This window comes from Diaporthe citri (genome assembly GCF_014595645.1).
Source record: "Diaporthe citri strain NFHF-8-4 chromosome Unknown scaffold_3, whole genome shotgun sequence".
NCBI classification, from domain to species: Eukaryota; Fungi; Ascomycota; class Sordariomycetes; order Diaporthales; family Diaporthaceae; genus Diaporthe; species Diaporthe citri.
The window spans coordinates 5,647,691-5,665,119 of record NW_025064848.1 but is presented as its reverse complement, the minus strand read 5'-3'; the positions used below and the strand labels follow the sequence as shown (position 1 = coordinate 5,665,119).

The window sequence follows — 17,429 nt, the reverse complement described above, 5'->3', positions numbered from 1 at the left end:
AACTAGACTCGCTGATGAAAGTGTCGCGAGACGTTTGTCGGCGACGGTCGGGATTGTATCGATCGGGGTCCAGGTCTGGTGTTGTATAAAAGTATGAGAAAGCCTGGCGCGTGAGGCGTCCAGCGGCCCCTCCAGTTGTTCTTCGGCGCGGCTGCTGCGGGCGCGGCATTGGCCTCTTTGGCTCATATCCATCCTGAGGAAATTGATTCGAAACGGTCTGCATGGGGAGAGCTGGCCTTCCGCTTGATAATTGACTACTTATCTCATACGGCGACAAAATGACTGCTTGTGGCGGCAAGAATATTTAAGAAAACTCCAATGAGCTCGAGAGCTTTGCTTCACGGATCATCAACTTTTCGTCCGATGTGTCCTGCGGGCCTAGGCCTTCGGTCCCGAATCTCCGATGCGAGACACATGTGGTAACCATACTCAGTGACCTCATAAGCCGAGTTGAAACAAGTGCTCGTGCTTGGAGCATTTTCCGCCAAGCTGACCTATGCTGATATCAGTAATTAGAGAGCACGCCCTAGCCGCTTCTGTGCTATCCCCTTTGGCAATGCGGTCATCGCAGGAGCCACACAGACGAATCGACGCCTAAAATAAGGTTGAAGAGTTTCCAATGGAGGAATTTCCATTCACATTGTAGTAAGTTGGCCGTGGATGACATAGCAAGCAAGTCTAGCGGGAATACTTCCTTGACTTTTTATAATAAAGCCGGCAGCCAGAAACATCCTCGTAGTCCTGCAAATCCATTATCCAGATGCTTCAAGGTCTGGAATAGAATTAGCTTGAACGCAGCATGTCTTGGGTATCCTCTGTCGTATTGTTTCCCCTGTATCGTTACATCATCATTTGTTCAACGATGGGGATGACTACAGTGGCATCCAGTGTCTCGCTTTGCCCTAGCAAAATGTGGTTGAGTACTCCCAGATTGTCATCATCGAGTTCCTCTACACCATCCTCGTCGTCTTCTATAAACATTTCAAGGTCCGAGCCCACAGTGTCATCTAATCTGTTACCGTTGAGCCTTGAAACCGGTAAACAGCCGTCCATGATCAGCATTACGATGTCAGGAAATCCAGGTCCAACACAGAACCCGTCACCAGTGCCGCAATCTCCAGCTCAAAGACAACAAAGTGTACAGGCAATGACTTTTGGTGGTGCAATATACACTACAGTATTGGCGAGTCTAGGTATGGGGATTTGTTTCTCTTTCTGTTACAAAATCGGTATCTAACATGTTATAGCTGCTTTACATCTTATTGGTATGGTTGTTATAATACTTTTGAGACGGATATCCAATAGAGGACGTGCGGAACAGGTATAGACTTTGCACCACAATGTCCGGTTAAAATAGGGTTAGGCCCCATAATTGTTTCAACAGGACATTGCAAAATCTAATACTGATTTGAGTATAAACTGAAGGTGATCGATCTGTTGATCCCCCCTTTGTGATACTTTGCAAAGTCTCTTGCCCGGCAGGCCCGGCTGCAAATAGGTCTGTGTAGTCACGGGACGCCTAGAAAGCGATCTACTCCGGGATGTCAAAGAGCAGATTGCAACCACTTCGGCTGCGGCCGTTGAGTAACGTACCAGGTTGCAGAGCCACACACCACCAGCTGCGAGGTGCTTAGCCCTCTAGCAGGGCAGAGTCTAGGGATATTTACCTCTTGCTAATTATCCAATCTAACTACACCCCCTCACTATTCATGCAGGCTGTTCCATGACAGAACAAGATGCGACCAAGTTTCGGTGTGCCAATTCCTACGCCGCCAACTCATTCCAGGCCACTCGTTTCGAAACGTCGAAAGCTACGATATGTCTGGGTCGCATTACGCAGATATGGTGTCGTCCGTTGATGCCGAGGCGCATATTGCACGTCTTCGCCACCAGCTCGACCCCCGGTCTCATCCTCGCCTTGCGTCGCTGATGGACATTGCCATTGACCTGTTCGTGAGCCTCATCGCATGCTTGCATGTATTGGATGCTGACTTTTCGCCGGCGATGACGGGTACCCCGTGACGCTGTCCCGCTCCACAGTGGCTCATTATCTTTCCTTGAATTATCCAAAGTGGGCAATTGCCAGAATCCTCGATCTTGGAGTCAGATGTCTAACCAGTGGAGAGTTTCCTCGCCATCTGGGTCGTATGATTACCGATGAGCCGGACGATCGAGAACATAATGCCCCCTTTCAAGTTTAATAAGAGACTTATCTGGAACTGAGATTAGGGTTAACTTAACTTCGGCTTGGTAACTTATTAAAAGTCTTTGCTATATATTATCAAAGTTATTAAGGAATGCCAGTAAGCGATATTATCTTAAAGTTCAATGGAAAATAACTTTCAAAGATATAACTAATATTTACAAATTTAAGTAGATACTTAACGAATGTGGATACCCTAAACCAGTAGGATAAATATAGCGATATGATACCCTAAACCAGCAGGATACATATAGCAATATAGAAACGAGGGACTAAAACACTATTACGTCAGAATATCAAAGACCAAATAATCCCACTAACATCGCGAACCAACCCTTCGAGCCTCCGATAATGCCCGGAAGCCGCTATGCCTTCAAGAGGTAAATCGGATGCCCTAGGCACCGGCAGCGGCAGCTTGAGCGGCGGCAAGCCGCTTGCATGTCTCTGCCAACTCTGTTTGGCCAATTTGTCAGCGACACAAAGTAGCCATTGCGGGCTGGGGCTATTAAGCTGTTCTCACTGTGTTCCTGAATCGCGATCTCTTGGCAGGCCTTATTGGCTGACTTGAGGTTTTCTTCGCACTGCGCGATGTGATCCTTGGTAGACTTAATGCTGAAATGGGTGAGCAATTCCGCCTCGTGGACCTTGAGGAAATTGATTCGCATTTTGCCGGCCCTAGTAGTTCAGTGTTATTATTTTAACGATAATTGCGTGAGGGGGGGGATAAGTGCTTTTAGAGGATAACTGTGGGAGTGGGACAATTTTGCTTGTGGGATAACTCTGAACATCAATAGACAGAGCACCCGAATTATGGGACGGTACATTCGGGTGTGGCTTGGGATCCTTTGGAAACCACTTCTGTGTATGTGTTGGTGGATAGTGGACGTTTCGACTTACTTCACACCCTGGTTGCACCAGGCCTGGGCCAGCTTTATACACTGGTTGTGCAGCTCCGGGTCATTCTTGCCCTTCATACTCTTCCTGAACGTATCGTATGCCCTTTTGCATGGGTTTATCTTGTCCACCTCGGCCTTGTACGCGGCGTGATCATTGTTCATCTTCTCCGAGCAGCCGTCCGCGAACCTGATGTTCTTGGCGGGAGCCGTGGCAGGGTCAATCCTTTTGGCGTTATGGGAAACCAGCTTGCGAACTGCGAAGATGTTCTGCTCGTCAAGAATCTTGACCATAGCAGCGTCCAGATTGTTCTGGGCCTTGAAGGAGTCTGCGGACATAGTGGAAATATCTGACTTGATGGAAAGAACGGAAGCAGCCGAACCGCTCGAGCCGGCCGACTTGCCGGACTTGCCGGACTTGTCGGACTTGTCGGACTTGACTGACTTTGGGGAAGACATAATGGAAGAAGGGTTAGAGGGTTTTTGAAGAAAAATCAATTTGAAAAGTTAAAGGCTGAAGTCTGAAGCCTGAAATGGAAATCAGTTATAGAGATCAGAGAAAACGGACTGGATGAGACAAGTTGGAGGCAAATAAGAAAGAGATGCAAAGTTGAATGGGAAAGAGATGAGATTAAAATGAGAATGATGAGAATGATGAGTGGATGGAAGTAATAACTGAGCTGATGAGAGGTTGTTATATAGGTTCGCGATCGACTCTGACTTGACGTAAAGAACTTTGTTTGTCAACAGGTCTCTCGCCGGGTCCACAGTCTCCAACGAGGCTTATCCTTTTACCTTCTGTTGGTTCCTGGAAAATGAATCCTTGTGCTGTCAGTATTGCGGGATACTATGCGGCCAGGCCAGAATGAAGCCTCCAGGAGTATCTGTAAGTGGAACAAGATGCTATTTAAGCATCAGAACCCCACCCACGTCGTTTCCATTAACTTCTACGTTAGAATGTGGCAGGATAAAACAGTTCCTTTTGCGGGCTGGGGCTTTGAGAGGCTGGTTGCTATGGGCCTGACCGGGGAAGGGCCAGTGTCGCAGCTTTGGCCGGAGATGGCCAGAAATTACCTTTTTGACAGCGACCAGAATCCACGCGCAGCGGTGTTCATCAAGCATCTGATCTGTCTTTCATTTCCCTTCCACGGACTGCGAGGACTTTAGACTTGGATCGTGTGTACTAAAATGTGATGAGGGTTGATGTCGGTGACAGTCTTGCTGTCAAGAGTCCATCATAAAATCTCGAAGGACACATATGGTCCACTGGTCCTCCAGCGAACCTAAGGCAGATAGGTGGCTGGTTATTTTCCAGCATCCTCAAATGTTCATTGGAGGCGCAGGCTCGGCCTCAAACCGACAGGCCATCAAAATGCTGTGGTTGACTGGACTTGTATCCGCTCGTACTGTTGGCGATAATATCTGAAAATAACCAAATATCCACTGTTCTATTAATAAGCTGCAGTCGATTGGAATCGCTTGTTGCTTTGATTGGCCGGGACGGTTGCCATAAAGTGGGTAGTAGACTATCCCCACCTGCCCACAAATGATCCCGGGCCTCAGGCTTGATCCTGCAGACCTGAAATAAGTCAGTCGTCCTTGCATCCACTTTTGACTTCCTTTCTTTCACTCCAAACCCAGACATACACAGTTATCGCACAATCCCCGACTTCCCCTCCGACTTTTACAAGCAAGCAGCGACCCAGCACAGTCTACTTCATGCTAAAGTTGCTCACAACTGAAGCACAACAGGACGACCATTGACAAAATCACGATGTCGACGATCCCTAGCATTGATGGTGTTACTGAAGCTGAAGCTCCAGCGCTTGTTGGGTCTGATCAGCCAGATCCAGACACGCCCAGTATTGCGTCAGCGGATCCGAATGGTGCAGCTGAGTGGGCAACAGACAGAGTGGCACTTAAGACGACCAACACCAGTGAACAACAACAGCCTTCATCACTCGAGAGCCTTCCAGTCGAGCTCAGAATACGCATTCTCGAAAACATGCCAGACCTAAAATCACTAGGTTCCCTCCTTCACGCCTCCCCCGTCTATTTTGCCCAATATCGGCTCGACCGCAAATCGCTTCTCTGCAGATGTCTAGAACAAGATTTAGGCCGCGAGGTGTTAGTGGACGCTTACGCCGCCTTCAAGTCACGCTCGTCCAAGATAGGCCCGCGCACAGTTCCAAACCGAAACGTCACCGACTTTGTCGATTTGTATGGGGCATGGCGATACTCTGGTAACCCTGTCGCGTTGCTGAAGTCTATGCCACTTGCTGATATCCGTTGGATCACTTGGTTTCATACATTGACTGTACAGCCTCTGGCGACTCAATTCGGCACTTGGGCTTTAAACAACCTCCAGTCTGCAGCAGCCAAGGCCACAGGACAAGAACGAATACAGACAGAGTCAATACCATCAAAGAAACCACCAATAAGTAGTGTTTGGCCGGGTGGATTAAGCAGGACGGAGCAGAGGCGGATTCTCCGAGCTTTCTACCGATTCGAAACTTTCTGTCATCTCTTCAGCGGTAAACAACACCAATCCTTTCGCCACGACGACATCGCACGAATCTTCTTCTCTCAATTCGAACCTTGGGAAATCGAGGAGATGGGCTGCGTCTACAGGTGCATCAAGCAGAGATACGGAGAAATTGTTGCCGAAATCAAATGGGATCTTCACCCAGACAATCCCAAATTTGCCACCGATCCCGACTTCGGATTTGAACCCGAAGGGGCCTTCACGCTTGATCGAGATGATAACGGTATGTCTACTGCATTTTGTTTATTCGGTCACCTCCCACGCTGACAACTTTGCTCCCTTGACCAACAGAATACCTCAACGGCACCATCGGCTTCGGAGGCCTTAGGCTGGCACTGCATATGTTTAAAACCAGAGACCACGATCAGCTCGTGGACCTGATGGCCAAGTACTTGAAACGAAGCCAGGAGTATTTCTTCGACGATTGTACGCAGGACGTTAGCCAAGCCGACAGACGCGGTGAAGATAATGGCTTCGACGACAAGGATCGGGCCGAGCAGAGAGGTGAACCGATGCCGTTCATGGGTGACGACGACGCTCCCACATTCTCCCCCCACAGTGCCTCAGCGAACATCACAACGACAAGCGGGGCAACTCCTCCCTCAGCTGACACGACGGAGAGTGCTAGTGAGGCGGCAGCAGTGGTTTCCAGTATTTACATGCCACCGCTCGCTTGGGTTCTCTTGTGGGATGGGAAGTACTGCAACCTCTACGGGGAGTATGTACCCGATGAGTTTAGGCGATGGGGTTATGTCCTGTGGGACGAGCGTCGGTGGAATAATATAGAGGGCGCGAAGGAACTTCTCATCAAGCTATGGGCCTCGTCGTCTCAACTCAAAATGGCCAGGGAGGATTGGGCATGGCTGGGAGGCCGCCAACCACCACTCGTGAACGACCACTAGGTTGGCGTTCAGTCCAGTAGCTAATTCGTGACCGGGTCCTGGAACGGATTTGAAAGATCAGAATTACAGATATATCTCAAAGACGTGAGAGAGTTGCTCGGAGGGGTGTTCAGAGATGTCTGGGACACCGTCCAGCTCCAGAGAGTGCTTTGGGAGGCTCCTATTGCCGGAGAGAAGCATCCTGAAATTGCCCAGTCCGGGGATCTGAGCATCCAAGACTCATGGGAAGCTTTCAGAGCTCTCTTGAAACTCGACAGGCAAGATCAGGGAAACGAGGATTACCTACCCAAATGATCCACGGAACATCCAGGGGACAAAGACGAGAGCAGCCTTGAAACGAAGAGCAGGGTCTATCAGTCTCTCCTGTAAGATGAAGTCCGAGACTGGCGCTTCATGATACTCAAGGAGAGGAGTCTTCGGGGAATCGCTCCAAAGATTGTTCAGGAGGGAGATGCTGCTCACACTTTCCATGGCGGTGTCGTTCCGTTCATTACGAGAAGAAGCGAGGAAAGAGAGGGCGCGTATAGGCTTTTCGGACAACGCTACATCTGGAGGATGATGCAGGGAGAAGGAACAAGTTACGACGAATTGGTCCAGGAGACTGTTAGATTGCATTAGGTAACGGAAGCAGCCAGCGTTTTACTGTTTAGCCCAAGAGGATGCAGCTTCTCACCACCTTCTGTGACAAGAAATTGCCAAGACAAAAAAGAAAGCGGAAACACGGAATAGAATCGGTGATGGTTCGATCTCGGATCAACATGCATAAGCGTGTAAGGCCAAATAGTCGAGATCTATATGCCAATGTGACTTGGTGACCAGTGGCAAGAGCAGAAATGTTGCGATTTGCGGATGAGCACGAGTCCGGCCGAGCTCTTCGCGGTCACAACGAGGTATGCCATGGTGTGTGTGGAACTCATCCAGTGGAACTCCATGAGAAGACTGGCACAACGAAACGTCCACTTTACCGCCAACTCACTCTCCAACCCAAATCCCCGTGTCTTTCAGCTTCCCCAAAGTAGGCGATTTGAGGCTTGTAGCAATGAAGCAGTCTAAACTGCCCAGGAGCGCAAGCTGTTTCCGGTGATTTTGACAACTCAGGCCAGGGAATTCAAGCTGCCGCCGCGGAGTGGCTGGAGCTGCGTCGGCCAAGACACGGCAGACCCTGATGTCAAACCAATGAGTGACGAGCTTGGCAATTGCATGCTTGACTGCGATGGCGGAGACGATTGAGCTAGAGGGATTTGTGGTTGGGCCTTGACCCTGCCTTTGCCAAGCTGGGCCGGCCTCATGATCCATTCTGGGTGGGACGCAATCAACATTGACGGAAAACCGCCTCCATCTTCTCTGAAGGAATGATCTCATGGCAATGACATCTGGAGTGGGATATTATTCATCCAGATGATTGAAAACAGTGGAACAGATTCCGATGGTACAAGCTGTAGCCATGATCTGGTTGGTTTGGACTTCCAGGTGCTGGTCACGTTCTCGGAAGCCAATTTAAGTCAAGAACCTGGCTCAGTCACTCTATCTGTAAACTTGAGTCTACTGTCTCGATAGCTTTCCCCTGGGATGATAGCTGAGACCTAGGGCCGAGACTCGGTGGTGCCATTGAATAGCACGAACCGCATTGTCCCACGTGGGATATCTATGGGGAAACAGAGAAGAATTCAGCCAGAGCAGGTCATTCACCTCCAAAGATTCAGTTTGTTCTAGCCTCCTTCTAGCCTGCTTCCACGGCACCAGCTCTTCCAGGACTAGCCTGACACATCGATATAGATCGATAGAGTTGTCTCCGCAGAGCGTGATAGGACCAACAAGTGGGTATGGGGTTACTTTCCGGGGCAGATTGGGGAAAAGTCGGAGGCAAAAGTGACGCGAGGAAGAGGGAGCTATGGCCCCCGTGCGTCCACACCCAAGACCTTTCCAAGACAAACGACGGAAGTCCCAAGACATGGGGACTCCGCAGCGGCGCCGCCGAATCAAGCGAAGGTTTGGACGGCTGGCCCTTGGGCGCAGGTCAACTCCTCACTCGGTGCTGCTCGCCGCCGGGCACTCCACCCGCCGAGACGCCTAATGCCAAACCTTACCACGGGTGCCATGCGAAATTGCCTGGCCAGGCCCCGTCTCCGGCGCATTATTCGGCGCCATCAGGGGTTCTACTCGACCCCCTTCTCATTTCTCATTGGTCCGTCCCCGCGACTACCGACGGATCGGTAGAGCCTCACACACATCATCGCTGGCCACCTGCTTGGGCGCTCTTGGCCCCAGAGGGCCACATGGGGGAAATGGAGCGCATTGTCCAGGACGGGCTCCCGCGTCGTAAATTGTCGACATGAGGCCCATGCGCGGCTGCCAGACCCCATACTCCAGATCTTCAACTCCAGACTTGTGGGCCTGGGGAAATGTCGCATGAATCAGGTCTCATCACAGTCGGGCCGGATGTATAAAGCTTCACGGTGCCCAACTCCTTTCTGGCACGAGTCGTCCTGGGGACCTCATCCGGCATCGTGGGCTTCATCTTCACATCCGGCTTCATCAATCAGACATCCGGGACAATTTTTGAGTAGAGGGGCTTTGCATCTCGACCACCTCTCCACACATCACATTCTTCTATACTCTCAACATCCCACAAAGTCTCACAAATCACCAACATGGCTGGTGGTGGTATGCCCATCTCCCCCGGCACGGTTGCGGGTGGCTATCTGACCGGAAAGGCATTGATTTTCCCGCTGTCGCTGGTCATCTCCCTGTTCTTCCTGTGGGGCTTCAGTTATGGTCTTCTGGATGGTGAGCAATTATGTCAACGTCCCACAGGGGTGACATCCAAAAACACTAACACATCTCTGCACAGTCTTGAACAAGCACTTCCAGACCGTCCTCGGCGTCACCCGCCTCGAGTCGACCGGGCTGCAGGTCATGTACTTCGGCGGAGGCTACCTGCTCTTCTCCCCCATCGCGGCCGAGGTCCTCAAGCGGCGCAGCTACAAGTTCACCATCATCATGGGCCTGTGCCTCTACTCGCTGGGCGCCATCATGTTCTGGCCGACGGCGCACTTCACCAACCCGGAGAACAAGAAGGCGGCCTTCGGGGGCTTCCTCGCCTGCACCATGATCATCGCCTGCGGCCTCGCCACCCTCGAGACGAGCGCCAACTCGTACGCCGTCGTCATCGGCAACCCGGCCACCGCGTCGGCCCGCCTGCAGTTCTGCCAGTCTTGGAACGGCGTCGCGTCATTCATCGGCCCGCTCATCGCCTCCAAGGCCTTCTTCTCGGGCGAGGGGTCCAAGGACCTGACTTCGGTGCAGTACGTCTACCTGGCCGTCGCGTGCGCGGGCGCCGCCGTCGCGGTCCTCTTCTTCTTCGCCAAGCTGCCCGAGGTCTCGGAGGAGGTCATCGAGGGCACCTCGACCGCCGACAACCCGGCCGGCGACAGCGACGAGGGCATCGGCGCGGGCCCGCTGTACAAGCAGTACAACATGATCTGCGCCGTCGCCGCGCAGTTCTGCTACGTCGGGTCCCAGGTCACCATCGCGGCCTTCTTCATCAACTACGCCACGGAGAACGCGCACTTCCCCTCCTCGGAAGGGTCGCAGATGCTGTCGTACGGCCTCATCGCCTTCACCGTCGGCCGCTTCGTCGCCACGGGGCTGGCGACCGTCTTCCAGTCCGACTTCATCATGATCATCTACGCGGCCATCGCCATCGCCATGACGGCCTACGTCTCGGCCGGCAGCGGCACCGCGGCGGTCGGCGTGCTCATCACCATCTTCTTCTTCATGGCGCCCATGTACCCGACCCTCTTCTCCCTCGGGACCGCGAACCTCGGCCGTCACACCAAGCGCGGAGCAGGTATCATGGTGATGGGCGTCTCGGGCGGCGCCGTCTTCCCGCCGATCCAGGGCGCCATCGCGGACTCGGCCGGGACGCGCATCAGCTACGTCGTGCCGCTCGTCGGGTTCGTGTTCGTCCTGATGTACGTCCTGGGCCACTGGCTGCGCACCGGGAGGCACATCATGCGCGTCAGGGAGGTCGTCGCCACGACCCCCGAGGCTGCCATTGCCGCCGGCGAGAAGAGCGAGTTTGAGAACGTCGAGGTTGCCGGCGACCGCAAGGTTTAGGAGGGGTTTTCCTGCTTAGATTTTCCCGTCTTGCATAGGCAATTGTCTAGATTCCACTCCTGGGTTAGAAATCGGGCAAGGTTAATAATAGAAGACCGGGGCATGTAGAAACTCAATCAAAGAACATCAAGAATATGTTCGAAGTTCAGCAACTTTTGTCATGAAAAGGAGGCTTCATACAGTGCCAAAATGTCCGCTCGGCAACGTTGGCGAAATGCCACTCCGTCATGCCCCCCCATCCGATCCGCCCGGGTCCACATTCGGGAGCTACCCCGACTTTCAGGGCAAGCTACCCGGTAGTTGGGGCGGCTTTTGTACTGGGGGCGTAAATACCACACTGCCCACTCAGCGTCCTTCAAATTGTCAGAGGTAAGCTTTGCTATCGACTGAACACACTCACCCTGTTGTATTCATCCCACCATCTCACCTACGCACTCCAGCCCTGCTTACGAGACATGGCAGACTACACTGGTGGCTCGGAGCCGCTGGGCACCGTTCACCCCAATCAGGAGAAGCTCATATCCCAGATCTCGTCCTTCCTCTCCGAGGTCGAGAACCTGTGAGTCAGCACTCCGTCCATAAGAGCTACCTACATTACACACCTGCATACCTCATCACACACTGACCATATCGCAGAACCCCAGGCAAGTCCCTCGAGGACCACCTAAACAAGTCCTACGGCCCAGGCACCCCGCACTACGACGCCCTCGCGGGCCTGATCAAGTCCGGCCTGGACGAAGGCTGGGTCGCCAACATCCCCATCGACGGCTCCCGCTACCGCCGCTCGCGCGTGTCCCCGCCGACCGAGGCCACGCGCTTCTGCTCCGTCACGACCGTCTACATGGCCACCGTGGGCGGCGAGGAGGACTTCAAGGGCCAGTACCACGCGCACCCGTACGGCGAGATCAACTGCGTCGTGCCCATCGACGAGGGCGCCGAGCTGAGGGGGCTGAACGGGTGGATGGGCAAGGGGTGGACGAGCCCGCGTGAGTTTTTCGCTCGTCCCTGACCTGTTTCGAGAGTGTGATCTGACATCTTCCGTCGCTGTGTTGTTGTCCAGACCCCGGGAGCCATCATTATCCCCAGTGTCGCAGGGGCGGCGTCGTGGCTTTGTTCTTCTTGCCGGCTGGCAGGATCAGCTACGACGCCAAGCCTGAGGATGCGATGCCTCCTGGCGCTTGATTTGGATGTATCCTTTGTGGCCCGTAGAATAAGTCGCGGATATCGGTTGAGTGCATCATACAAGTATGATATCACGGCAATCTATTGGCTAGATCAATGTCCTCTAAGTGCAGCCCGCCACGCATATGCTGGTGTCAAATCACCCAAGCCACTCTATAACAGGAGAAACAACAAGCTTCCACAGGCCGTTGCAAAGGCCGCTGATAACATCTGAGAACGCCCCATGCCCGCTGTCAGAGAGTAACCGCTGCTGGTAGAGGTGTCCGTCGAGTTGGATGTACTGTTGTCGTTCTTGACTCCAGAGTCGACCTGGTTGAACTGGCTGATGATGAAAGACGAAGCATCGGCCAGGTAGGCCGTGTTGTTGAAGTACGAGCCATGCACCCTGGAGCTGTTCCCGCTGTCGCAGTACAGGTCGTTGGCGTCGCACCACGAGCGCATCCTGCTCGTGAAGGGCTCGCACGCCGTGACGTTGTTCCTCGCAAAGATCTGAGCCGCGTCGCGTTAGCCTCTAGTCGGACCATCCACAGTGACTTGCAGTGCAGTTGTAGTGTGTGCTCGCTTACCCCATTCCTCGTGCTATTGCCCTGGTTAAACGTGGCATTGACAGAATGGCTAGGGTCGCCAAACATGACGACAGCAACAATGTTCTCCGCATACTCGCCCCCAAGCTCCGGGGTGTCGGACAACGCCGTCCCCGTCCCATCATCCCGCCCGCACAGCGCGTCCGCCGAGACCTGCGCGCCCTGCGAGAAGCCCAGCAGCGCGATCTTGCCCTGCGGGCACGCGGCGACCCTGTCCTTGATGGCGGCCGTCATGGCCGCCACGCCCGCGCCCTCGGACTCGCTGTAGTTGGCGAAGGTGGCCGGGTAGACGATCGGCTTGACGATGGAGTCCGGGATGGAGGACGAGACGTTGTTGGCGACGACGCCGACACGGCCGGTGCCCGGGTCCTCGCCTGTTGCGCGGGCGACGATCATGTACAGGCCGGCTGTGCAGCTTGATGAGGCGTCCTGGGCGGCTGTGAGGCCTGCGGCGGCCAGGATTAGGGCGGAGGGCCGCATTGTGAGAGGGTCGGGATAGTGATTCAAGTGTGAGTGATTTTATGTAGGCTATCGTGAGATACAAGCAGCAGCAGATGCTTGGGGCTGCAGTCACCGTCTCTGCCTGTGTGAACCTCAGAAGGAGTTGGAAAGGATCGCCAAAAGACCAAATGAAGACATCAGAAGGTTGCATTCGTCTGAACTGCCAAACAAACACATGATGTGTATATTGTTTCCGACAGGACTTCCGTTGCTGCCGGTGCCAAGGGTCATCCCGACGTCCGAACCTCGGTACGACTAAAAAAAGCAGTAGCTCTCGCGACCTGCCTAACGAGGCACTGGCTCGCGTGCTCTAGCAGGCCCCATGACCGAGAGCGGATAACTCGAACACCTACCAGGCCCTTGCAACTTGGCGCTATGGCGTAATGCAGGAACTGCTCATCTTATTCTTTATCGACCTAAGCTGAACGTGGGGCTTCCCCCAGCCGAGCTGTAGCTGTTGTCCATCAAACGGTTAACAGCTTTGCTTTAGGATTTAGCAGCACATGTTGATGTACATCGATTTCATCTGGGTCTGCATACTCACTGTGGTACCTGAGCATTGGTGTCTTTCGTAGAAACAGGCTGGTGAGCTGGTGGATGAAATCTACGCCCACGAAAGAAAGGCAAACGGATCCACGCCTGCAGTCAGCTGTGAGAGTGTTGCTACAATGTACCAGCACCATGGGCTAGTTCGGGTAGCAGACGCGCATGTCACAGGACTAGCAGATTGAATGGACATGAGAGCAAGGGTTCCCGACGCCACCCACTCCATTTGGCGCGATGTTTTCGAAGCTTTCGGCCCCGCTAGTGACTAGCTTATGACAACCCATTTCGAATTTGGTCAAACGACCTGACGACATAAATGCTGGAGAGATGCCAAGCATGGTGTTCTGTCTGGGCAGGGAAGAAGGGCATGGAACATGGACTGGAGAGTTGGACAAAGCCGGTGGTTAGGAGGCTATGTTAATCATCACCTGGGAACAGGGGGCACAGTTATGGTAGAAAGGTGGCTTGTATCACGATTATGACCATGTATTGGGTATCATTCTGTATGTCTGCCCTGGGCATGAGTATGGCAAGGTGCCCGAGGGTTGACCTTGATTCTGCCATTTGCTGCAGAGCAACTGCGCCGTCTCCAGTCCTTGCGGCACAGTGTGCTGTCGGTATGCGGATGAATCCACTGCCAGTTCCGACAGTCACTTCCAAAAAAAGACACCCTTCCCTCAAAAGTGCAGAACCCTCTTGGCCACCCTGCACAGGGCACGAGGAGCCTCAAAGTCCCAGCTGCTCGGTTTCGTCCGCATCATCGTGTCAGCCCAGTCCTGCTCCCACTCCCAGATCTCCATGAACATCCCGAGGTCCTCCCAGTACTCGGGCATGAACCCGGCATACTCGAAGTCGAGCAGGCTGGTGATGCGGCCGTCGGCCGAAGCCATGATGTTCCTAGGCTTGATGTCGCCGTGGGTGAAGACGGCCGTCTCGGAGCGGGGGAAGTTGTTCCTGACCTCGTCGCTTGGGCCGTGGTTCTCGCGGTATCGCTGTATTATAAAGTTTCGGAAGGCGTCGTCGGTGTTGTACTGGTCCTCCCGGAGAGGAGCTACCTCGTTGCCGGTCAGGCCGCCTTGAGGGTACAGGGGCGACCCGTCGACGGTGGTGTAGAGGCATCTCTCGGGTGGGATGTGGGCGGGTCTTGGGATTTGACGCAGGGCCATGATGATGTCCCAGAGGTCTCGACAGGCCAGTTCCTTCTGGAAGGGGTCGAGACTGGGCCACACTTTCTCGAGGGTGTCGCCGGGTATCTCCTCCATGAAGATTCGTCCCACGCGTGGGTCATCGAAGTCGGACTCGTACACCTCAGGCACTGGGACACTTGGTGCGTGTTGGTGGACGTACTGCATCGCAGCGCACTCGCTGGTTCGAGTGTCGTAGCTCTGCTTCATCAACACACCTTCCTCGAATCGGAAGAGCCACGAGCGTCCCTTGCGACGAGGCAGGTGCGGGAGTACAATTTTGGGGCAGTCGGGTGAGATCTTGACAACGACTGGTTTGACTGCATGTTGTTCTGGGCTGCTTTGAGGAGTTTGTGTGGCTGAGGTCGAGGGGGAGGACGAAGCTGTGTCCAACGCTGAGCAGGCAGAAGTCGAGTCTGGCTTCGCTTGCTGTTCATGGCCTTGATCGGAGTCAGGATCCATATTGGTTTGGTAGTTTATCTTGAGAGTGTAAGAGCTCGAAGGATGATGGTTAGGAAGAGGAAGGGAGAGAAAGAAAGTTTGTGGATTGGTTTGGAAGGAAAGCTAGCAGCTGCTGCTGGTGTTTTGAGGTCGTCCTTTCAATGCAAAACCAGCCCCACTTTTAGCCCGTCACTGCTGTCAGTTACACACCAAGTGATTGCCCCTGCGCGTCTTCGCAATCACTCCCAACTTTGAAAGAGCTTGATTGTAACCATGCCTTAACATTTGGTAGATGGAATGAAAGTCTTTATCAATGTCCTGTGTTTCCATTCTTTTATTGCTAACACAATAAGATTGATCCTCAAGAACGAGTCAATATATCGAGATAATTGTCGTGATTCAGATTGAGCGTCACAATCCCTTATTGCCATGCAAAAGCTGTCCCCAGGCAACAAGCTGCTTGAGTACGTGTAGCCTACAGAAGAACCAGTGCCTTACCTACAGACAAAGTCACCGTGTCAAATTATATATACGCCAACCAACCTTTTTATACTAAAAGGAACATCCATCGTCTCTTTGCATGGCTTCAGGTGCTTCTCTAGTTAGACTCTCTGCCTCGATTCCTTCGCGTTTTCCAAACGGGGCTCTGAGACGAGCAACAACGTAGGAGGAGAAGTGACAATGACTATGGCTTTCCAGATGCTGCTCCGAGAAACGTGGAGTCATACTAGTGGCACTGGGAACAATTACAAACGATCTTTTGATTGTTGATACAAACGGGGGGAGTGTTGACTGGATATGCTATCATCCTTTCACGTGTCGGAATCACTGCTTGAATCACTTCAACATTGACTGCTTTCCGGTGAATGGAAGCCCATTGACTGCTTTCCAGTGAATGAGAACGAGATGAACGTTGGTTTAAGAAATTTTGGCATTTGCTTCGCTCTCTGCTTTTCTTTCTCACCTGGCCTGTCCATCGACAATCAGTCAACACTGCAAAGGCACCATGGCAGACGGTCTTCACAGCAACGGTCATAACGGCACCGGCCAGACGGGCTGCGGTCAGAACGGCTCCTATCAGAACGGCTCCGGTCAGAACGGCATCGAGCGGAAGAACGGAATCGACCAGGACAGCGGCACCGACCAGAAGATTAGAACCGGCCAGAATGGTACCCGTCCGAACGGCACCGACAACAATGTCCCCACTGTCCGGAACTGCACCTGCGAGTTCCCCAAGATCTACGCGGACGAGTATGGCAAAGAGATTGGCAAGATCAAGAGAATACTCAAAACCGAAACCCTGCAGATGAACGATGGCGGCCGATACAGCCGCCCTCACGTTTGCGATCCCAACCCAAACGAGTGGAGGGAGGTTATCCCACCTGTTCGTCCCAAGACTCCTCCCAAACACAAGTCACTCTGTAAGCAGCTTCCGGATACAATTTTAACCCTTTTAAGAAGAGCAATTTTATATCTATAGCCTGTACCTTAAAGGTATTGTCAGGCTGCAGTTTTTGAAACAGGCCATGGCTATAGTGTGGAATGGTCCTCCCTATACTTCTTCCTAAGTGTTTTGATACCTAGGTAGCTGACTCCTTTTGCTTTAGGGGTCGTCCGCCAGAGTCAAATCGACAAGAACCCACACTGGTCGCTTTTCGCCGCCTTTGACAACGACAACGATGGCACGAAGGGCAGGATCTGGCAGGTCAACGGAGATCCCGACGTGGGAATGTTCTACGCCCACCGCAGCTCCGTTCCGGGCGTCGCGATCTTCATCTCCGCCTCGTTCCTCGACAGCATCCTCGTTTGCGACGCGCTCACCGAGGAGTGGGAGGCCCGAGTCGACGAGATCGCCAACAACATCAAGCCCCCCGGCCCCAAAGAGACGCCCACCAACGGCCAGCGTCGCAAGATAGACTTCCAGCGCAAGACCTGCAAGAATTGGGTGTGGGACGTGCTCGACCAGCTCGCGGACGAGGGCATCACTTCGCCCGCAGTTCCTGCCGAGGCGAGAAGCCTTCAGCCTGTGAAGACAGTCGAGTAGGACCTCCTACTTCCTACCTCCTACCCTCTACCCTCTACCCTCTAAAGGGGCGTCAGGAAAACTCCTAATAGGCGAACATATAGGACAGTGGTATCATCCTGTGGGATAATCCCCCATGGGACAAGCCCCCGTGGGAGAGTCTCCTGTGGGAGAGTCTCCTGTGGGACATCCTCTGGTGGGATAACCTCCCCTGGGATACACTTCTCTGGGGGAATCTCCCTTTCGCTATGGGGCATAGCAATGCTGGACACTCGGATGTGTCATGGAGGGCCGCCACACAACTGT

At 53.3% G+C, this 17,429-nt stretch overlaps 7 protein-coding genes across 7 annotated transcripts; 4 read left to right on the top strand and 3 right to left on the bottom strand.

The window, feature by feature from the left end:
* Positions 1-2,597: 2,597 nt before the first annotated feature.
* Positions 2,598-3,555, bottom strand: INS49_009074 (uncharacterized protein; the record flags this gene model as incomplete). Its single annotated transcript, XM_043169811.1, has 3 exons — positions 2,598-2,656; positions 2,724-2,878; positions 3,101-3,555. The coding sequence occupies 3 exons, from the start codon at positions 3,553-3,555 to the stop codon at positions 2,598-2,600; spliced, it is 669 nt and encodes a 222-aa protein (XP_043027491.1).
* A 1,315-nt stretch (positions 3,556-4,870) lies between these two features.
* INS49_009073 (uncharacterized protein) lies at positions 4,871-6,543 on the top strand (the record flags this gene model as incomplete). The annotated part of the gene is made up of 2 exons (XM_043169810.1): positions 4,871-5,864; positions 5,933-6,543. The coding sequence occupies 2 exons, from the start codon at positions 4,871-4,873 to the stop codon at positions 6,541-6,543; spliced, it is 1,605 nt and encodes a 534-aa protein (XP_043027490.1).
* A 2,651-nt stretch (positions 6,544-9,194) lies between these two features.
* Positions 9,195-10,662, top strand: INS49_009072 (uncharacterized protein; the record flags this gene model as incomplete). The annotated part of the gene is made up of 2 exons (XM_043169809.1): positions 9,195-9,330; positions 9,395-10,662. The coding sequence occupies 2 exons, from the start codon at positions 9,195-9,197 to the stop codon at positions 10,660-10,662; spliced, it is 1,404 nt and encodes a 467-aa protein (XP_043027489.1).
* Positions 10,663-10,876: 214 nt separating this feature from the next.
* Positions 10,877-11,844, top strand: INS49_009071 (uncharacterized protein; the record flags this gene model as incomplete). The annotated part of the gene is made up of 4 exons (XM_043169808.1): positions 10,877-10,958; positions 11,125-11,221; positions 11,299-11,648; positions 11,723-11,844. The coding sequence occupies 4 exons, from the start codon at positions 10,877-10,879 to the stop codon at positions 11,842-11,844; spliced, it is 651 nt and encodes a 216-aa protein (XP_043027488.1).
* A 153-nt stretch (positions 11,845-11,997) lies between these two features.
* Positions 11,998-12,908, bottom strand: INS49_009070 (uncharacterized protein; the record flags this gene model as incomplete). Its single annotated transcript, XM_043169807.1, has 2 exons — positions 11,998-12,333; positions 12,411-12,908. 2 exons carry the CDS (start codon positions 12,906-12,908, stop codon positions 11,998-12,000), a joined length of 834 nt encoding a protein of 277 aa, XP_043027487.1.
* Positions 12,909-14,152: 1,244 nt separating this feature from the next.
* Positions 14,153-15,121, bottom strand: INS49_009069 (uncharacterized protein; the record flags this gene model as incomplete). The annotated part of the gene is made up of 1 exon (XM_043169806.1): positions 14,153-15,121. The coding sequence occupies one exon, from the start codon at positions 15,119-15,121 to the stop codon at positions 14,153-14,155; it is 969 nt and encodes a 322-aa protein (XP_043027486.1).
* Positions 15,122-16,106: 985 nt separating this feature from the next.
* INS49_009068 (uncharacterized protein) lies at positions 16,107-17,144 on the top strand (the record flags this gene model as incomplete). The annotated part of the gene is made up of 2 exons (XM_043169805.1): positions 16,107-16,521; positions 16,708-17,144. The coding sequence occupies 2 exons, from the start codon at positions 16,107-16,109 to the stop codon at positions 17,142-17,144; spliced, it is 852 nt and encodes a 283-aa protein (XP_043027485.1).
* Positions 17,145-17,429: the final 285 nt, after the last annotated feature.